Here is a 7603-nt window from a genome sequence, read left to right on the forward strand (position 1 = left end):
TGTGTGTGTGTGTGTGTGTGTGTGTGTGTGTGTGTGTGTGTGTGTGTGTGTGTGTGTGTGTGTGTGCGCGCGCGTGTATATATGTAATGTAAAATTGTTTTTATATATATATAAAATATAAAATTGTTTATGTGTGTGTATGTATGTGTGATGGGCTTCCACACAGTTTCCATTTACCAAATCCCCTCACAAGGTATCTGTCAGTCTGGCATTACAGTAAAAGATGCTTTCCCACATAGCTGCAAAGTAAACTTCTTAACAACACTGCCATTCTTGTGGTCAAGCTTCGTGCTTTCCCAATTTCTAAAATTTGCCCTCCTTTCAAAATGAACCTACATTGTTTTTTTGCTTTGTTATCTTTTTTTCTTTTTACCATAGGTACAGCTAATCGTACAGTTGCTTCCACAAACATGAATGCTACGAGTTCAAGAGCCCACACTGTGGTCACTATCATATTTGACCAGATCAAGAAATCGGAGAATAACACTGAAACACGCAAAACGAGTGAAATAAATCTTGTTGACTTAGCAGGTATGATTTTCTACTGTGTAGCTTTGGAAATGACTTTGGAAATGCCATTCGAAACATTGCAAACAACTCACTGCCTTGTCACTATAAGCTTGCCGAAACATGCTCAATGTCTCTGTAGCAGATTTCCCAAATTTAATGCAAAATTTCACGTTGGCTCTTTGTTCCAACTTCTTGTTCATGTCAAAATTGCAGACTGTAGTATACACGTGATCACAAAAACACAAATTTCACATCTTATGAAGTAAACACAGCAATACCATTCAGCGCACTGCCTCATGAAGGTTGCTGTTAGCTTTCACTGGGCACACAACTGTGTGCTGTCATCTGTCAGCATGCTACAGAACTAGTCTGGGAACATTTTGATACCACCTTGTATATTACAATTTATTACATTATATTAACTAAATTATATTTTACTACATTATTACATTACATTATATTACCACATAAAAAGCACTGTTCAAGCATTGGACCTCATGGAGTTAGTGACAGGTGACCAAAACCTTTCGCGATATACATGCTTGTGTAGATCTGTCAAACCAAGTGAGACCATAGTTGTGGCTGATGTTGATGTCAGGTCAATGGCTTCTGTCCCAGTGGCACCTAAAAAACACCAGCTACACTCTCAGAATGGTTGACGTTAGGAAGGGCATCCAGCCATAGAAACCTTGCCAAATCAGATCAGAACCTGGTGCAGCTCCCTGGCTCACCAGTTTTCAGTCAAACCGTCTAACCCATGCCAGGATAGAAAACAGACGTTAAATGATGATGATGAGGACATTGTGTTAAATTACATTTTATTAATTACATTATATTATATTACACTTTATTACTTTTTATCACATTATATTACATTATTATATCAATTATATTACATTATATCAAATTAATTACATTATATTAAATTACATTATATTTTATATACACAATGGACTTCTTTCCATCTACCAAAATCAATCACAAGCCATTGGTCAGCCCAGGGCCATAGTAAAAACACTTTCCTAAGATGCCACACTGTAGGACTGAGGCCGAAACCATGTGGCTGCAAATCAAACTTTTTAACCACATAGCCATGTTTGTATTTATATTAAATACAATCCTACAGATTAATTTTAATTATTATTATTACCTCCACCTTAGTGAAGGCAGAGGTATTGTTTTCAGTTGTGTTTGTTTGTTCGTTCGTGGACAAGATATCTCAAGAACCACCGGATGGATTCGAATGAAACTTTCAGGAATGTTTGACCTCGAGACTGGCATGAACTGATTAGATTTGGGGATCGATCCAGTACCATGCAAGTCTTTTTTGTTAAGACCCAATTATTTTAGCTTGTTATTAGCCTGTAATTCTATGAATACTGTTCTTTTACATTCCAAGCTTAAATAGACACAGGCATGGGTGTGTGGTAAGAAGCTTGCTTCCCAACCACATGGTTCCAGGTTCACTACCACTATGTGGCACCTTGGGCAAGTGTCTTCTACTATAGCCTTGGGCCAACCAAAGCTTTGTGAGTGGACTGGGCAGACAGAAACTGAAAGAAGCTCATCGTATAAATGTATGTATATATCTATGTGTGAGTTTTTGTGTCTGTGTTTGTCCCCTACTACAGCTTGACAAGCAGTGTTAGTGTGTTTACATCCCTGTAACATTAGTAGTTCGGCAAAAGGGGCTGATAGAATAAGTACTAGGCTTTAAAAAAAGTAAGTCCTGGGGTCAATTTGTTTGACTAAAACCCCTCAAGGGGGTGTCCCAGCATGGCCACAGTCAAATGACTGAAACAAGTAAAAGATGAAAGATGTTTTTTAGAAGACACTAGTTATGATCTATACCAGCTGATATTCATGCTGAAAATTGGGAAATAACTGCAATTGATACGGCATCATAGAAAAAACATTCTCTATGCATCTATGTATTTTGAAGAGAACTGTGTTAAACATGCAAAACTGAAATGAAATGCAAGGAGAGGAAACCCCCTACAGAAGTCAATTCTTCCTTCAAATCTTCAACTTGTAACTGAATTTGTCTTTCTAAGGCTGGTCTTGGTAGCTGATCAAGAATACATGAACCAAAATCATGCTAAGAGTTGATGTTGAGGTGTTAGATTTACTCTTTTACTCTTTTACTTGTTTCAGTCATTTGACTGTGGCCATGCTGGAGCACCGCCTTTAGTCGAGCAAGTTGACCCCAGGACTTATTCTTTGGAGCCTAGTACTTATTCTATCTGTCTCTTATGCTGAACCACTAAGTTACGGGGACGTAAACACACCAGCATCGGTTGTCAAGCGATGTTGGGGGGACAAACACATACACACACATACATATATATATATATATACATATATACGACAGGCTTCTTTCAGTTTCCATCTACCAAATCCACTCACAAGGCTTTGGTCGGCCTGAGGCTATAGTAGAAGACACTTACCCAAGGTGCCATGCAGTGAGACTGAACCCGGAACCATGTGGTTGGTAAGCAAGCAACTTACCACACAGCCACTCCTAAACATAGAAATTCTGTTGCACCTGAGCAGACTGATGTATGTAAGCCATGTGGTTTGAATGTAAGATGAAAGAATTTCAAAACATTTATTAAACAGAGAAGGTTTTTTTTTTTTTTTTTTTTTTTTTTTTTTTTCTTTTTTCTTTTTTCTTTTTTTTTTGCTACAAGAACAGTGTTACTGGCAGGACTCTTGTTCAAAAAAGATCTGTCACCAAAATATTAAAATTTTCTTCTTTTTGGGACACGTTAACATTAATCTAGTGCTGAAAATCAATCACATCAGTAACTGTTGTTTGATACATATTGAAAAAATCTTCTTTTGTCTTCACTATTCTTAATGTTTTTTTTTATTACTTCTTTTTTCTCTCTCTCTTTCTTCCCTTCTCACTCACTCTCTTTCTATTTCTTTCTTTCTCTCTCTCTCTCTCGTTCCCTCTCTCCCTCTTTCACCAAAACTGTTTGCCAACCATTCCTCCCTCCCTGCAACCATCCATTCTATTCATCTTGCTACTTATATAAGTAGAATAGCTATCTATCGCTGTCAATTTGTAATATCTACTTCCTTGGCTCAAGAATCAATTGTAACCTTCAAATTATTGAGTCTGTCTAATATCCGTTCCTACCAACACTTAACTGTGCAACGGTTAGCTCTCTGTACACTAGTTATTTAGTCAACCGGACAACAATATATGTATCAAAAGAAATCGCTATGCATGTACGAGTGTGTATGTGTGTGTGAGCATATAAATGTGTGTGTGTGTGCATGCGTGCGTGTGTGTGCATGCATGCATGCGTGTGTGTGTGTGTGTGTGTGTATGTGTGTGGAAAGTCAGCTCAATAATGTACTATGGCGTGTTAATGAATTGCAAAGCAAAGCTGGCTTGTTATTCCATCACAGTATTGAACATATCATGCCCTACAATCTCAATGTGCTGGATCTGCCCTCTACCAGAACACATGACAACAACCCATAGACTGTGGTCAAAGTGCATCCAAGAAATTGACTTTATCAGATTTATCAAAATTTATCTGTGCCATAATGAAATTAAAACATATCTCACAGCCACACACATCTCGCATTTCTTTTGTGGTTCAGTGTATTTCCTAACTTTCAACATGACTATTACCTTGTTTTGAATTAAATTTAGAGAAGTCTATGTATTTTGACTTCAGCTTGTGAGGAGAATTTTTTTTTTTTCCTAAATTGTAATTCCCTATTTAATAAATGTTTTGAAATTCTTTCATCTTACATTCAAACCACATGGCTTACATACATCAGTCTGCTCAGCTGCAAGAGAACTTCTATGTTTAAAACATTTATTAAATCCAACACCTTAACATCAACTCTTAGCATGCTTTTGGTTCATGTATTCTTGATCAGCTACCAAGACCAGCCTTAGAAAGACAAATTCAGTTACAAGTTGAAGATTTGAAGGAAGAATTCACTTCTGTTGGGGGTTTCCTCTCCTTGCATTTCATTTCAGTTTTGCATGTTTAACACAATCCTCTTCAAAATACATAGATGCATAGAGAATGTTTTTTCTATGATGCCGTATCAATTGCAGTTATTTCCCAATTTTCAGCACGAATATTAGCTTTTTTTCAGATCAAATTTAAGGAACACTTTGTATTTTGACTTCAGCTTGTGAGGAGGACTTTTTTCTCCCTAAAATGTAATTCTTTGTTTAATAGATGTTTTGAAATTCTTTCACCTTGCATACAAACCACATGGCTTACAAGCATCAGTCTGCTCAGCTACAGCAGAACTTCTATGTTTAAAACATTTATTAACTCTAACACCTCAACATCAATTCTTAACAGCATTTTGTCTGTCTTTACATTTTGAGTTCAAATTCCATCAAGGATTGATAAAATAAGTACTAGTTGAACACTGGGGTCGATGCAATCAACTTACCTCATCCCCTAAAATTGCTGGCCTTGTGTCATTATTATTATTATCATCATTATTCAAGGTGGCGAGCTGGTAGAACTGTTAACATGCTTAGTGGTATTTAGTCCATTGCTATGTTCTGAGTTCAAATTCTGCTGAGGTCGACTTTGCCTTTCATCCTTTCGGGGTCGATAAATTAAGTACCAGTGAAACACTGGGGTCGATGTAATCAACTAATCACCCCCCTCACAAATTTGAGGCCTTGTGCCTCCAGTAGAAAAGATTGTTATTATTATAATTGAGTGAGTGAGCAGTACACGCCATCAAAGTGATGCTGGGGTACAAATATACAAAGTCCAATATAGTCATCATGGCTACTCGTCTGATAAGGGTACACCAGGCATATATATCACAACCATATGTATGTGACATGGTGTCCTCATATCAAGGTAAACAATGCATGCCCTTGCAGGCAGGGTTCAGTTAGAATGTTTTTCAGGTCGAGTAGCCCATCAAGCTCAAAAGGTCCCTGAATAAGGGTTGTTCAAAGAAGATGAATGAAACCTCCATATTATTATTATTATTATTATTATTATTATTATTATTATTGAGTGAGAGAGCAGAGCATGCCATCAAAGTGACACTAGGGTGAAATATACAAAGCCCAATATACCCATCATGACTACCTGTCTTATAGAGGTACACCAGGCACATGCATCACAACCATATGTGCACAACATGGTGATCTCGTATCAAGACAAACAGTGCATGACCTTGCAGGTGGGGCCCAGTTAGAATTTTCTTCAGGTCGAGTAGCCTATCCCACTTGAAAGGTCCCTGAATAAAGGTTGTTTAAGGATGTTGAACGAAACACGCATGTTTTCAAAGGTGAATTATACAAACCCCAAAGACTACCTCTCAACACACGGCTATGATGTCCTCCACTACTTCTGCTCATGATCAGAGATGTACATATCATCAGCCACCAAGGGACATGCTCAACTGGTTAAGGTCAAGCAACTGACAAGCAAATCTTTGGTATTGAGCAGAATATTTGCTGTAGCCCATCTTTTATACCAAGACAAAACAATGTACATGATAACACTTCCAATCAGTTAAGATCAGAAGCCATGAGAGCTACTGCCTGGTATATTATTATTATTATTATTATTATTATTATTATTATTATCATTATCATTATTGGTGTTAGGAAGGGCATCCAGCTTTAGAAACCATGTCATATCGGACTGGAACTTGGTATAGCTCTTCAGTTTACCAGTTCCATTCAAACTGTCTAACCCATGCCAACATGGAAAGCAGACGCTAAATAATGATAATGATGATGGTGATGGTGATGATGATGATGATAATGATTATTAACTCTGTTGTATATACTGGAACAGTTGCCATGACTAAAATCCATGTCAGCATACTCCCCACAGACCAATCAATCATTTCAGTTATTGATAAATTCAGGCCAATTATTACAATTGTTGTTAATGCAATTATCATTTTTATCATCATCATCATCATCATCATCATCATTATGTTATTGTTGCTATTACTACTATTATTCTTATTTTTATTTGTATTTTTAGCGCCACTAAAATTATTATTTTTTAAATTAATTTTGTAATTAATGCTTTTATTATTGTTATTATTATTACTATTGTTATTATCATTGTTATAGATACTATAATTATTATGACTGTTAATAATTAATAACAACAGAAGCAGTATTAATACCAAAAGTCAATATTTATATCCAATTTAACGTGGATATTTCGTTAGAACACCAAATACTGCATTATTTACCTTAGATAGGACCTCTCATATGGACTTCTGGTGCATGAAAGCACCCATATTTATATCTCTGACAGACGAGAATTGTCTGCTGCAGCTGCCAGACTGCCACATAACATAATTTCCCCCTGTTTTGGGCTCTTCGGTGAGATTATGCTATCATGTCGCTACCAGACATCTGTCACAATTGCCATTTGTTATGTTATAATTGTTGTCGTTTTTACATTTTTTATTACGTATTATCAATGTAGCTATCATCGTTATTATAAAGATTACCACTCTTGTTCCTATTACTATTATTATTATTTTTATCATCATCATCATCATCATTAGTATTGTAGTTAGTATCATAACTAAATTCGACGACTGGCACCCATGCCAACCTTTCCTTCATTGGACACTAAACTCTGCTTGCGAAGACCTGTTGGGGCAAGTGAAATCAAAATTGTAATCGAACCAAATTCAATGACTGGCACCTGTGCCAGTGGAGTGCTAACAGCACCATCCGAGCATGATCATTGCCAGAGCAGCTGTCTGGCTTCCGTGCCAGTAGCACATAAATAGCATCATTGGAGCATGACCATTACCAGCGTAGTCTTACTGGCACTTGTGCCAATGACACGAGAAAAGACATTCGAGCGAGATCGTTGCCAGTGTCGCTGGACTGGCTCCTGTGCAGGTGGCACATAAAAACACCATTTTGAGTGTGGCTGTTGCCAATACTACCTGACTGGCCCTTGTGCCGGTGGTACGTAAAAGCACCCACTATACTCTCGGAGTAGGTGGCGTTAGGAAGGGCATCCAGCTGTAGAAACTCTGCCAGATCAGATTGGAGCCTGGTGCAGCCATCTGGTTCACCAGTCCTCAGTCAAATCGT

The 7603-nt window shown here is 37.4% G+C and overlaps 1 protein-coding gene across 1 annotated transcript in view; it reads left to right on the forward strand.

The window, feature by feature from the left end:
* LOC106878367 (kinesin-related protein 1-like) overlaps positions 1 to 7603 on the forward strand; it is a 58118-nt gene that overhangs the window by 40672 nt on the left and 9843 nt on the right. The window contains exon 12 of the mRNA XM_052975168.1: positions 379 to 531. Within this exon, the coding sequence (XP_052831128.1) occupies positions 379 to 531 (153 nt within the window). The remainder of the gene's footprint in view (positions 1 to 378; positions 532 to 7603) is intronic.

Source organism: Octopus bimaculoides, chromosome 20, assembly GCF_001194135.2.
Source record: "Octopus bimaculoides isolate UCB-OBI-ISO-001 chromosome 20, ASM119413v2, whole genome shotgun sequence".
NCBI lineage: Eukaryota > Metazoa > Mollusca > Cephalopoda > Octopoda > Octopodidae > Octopus > Octopus bimaculoides.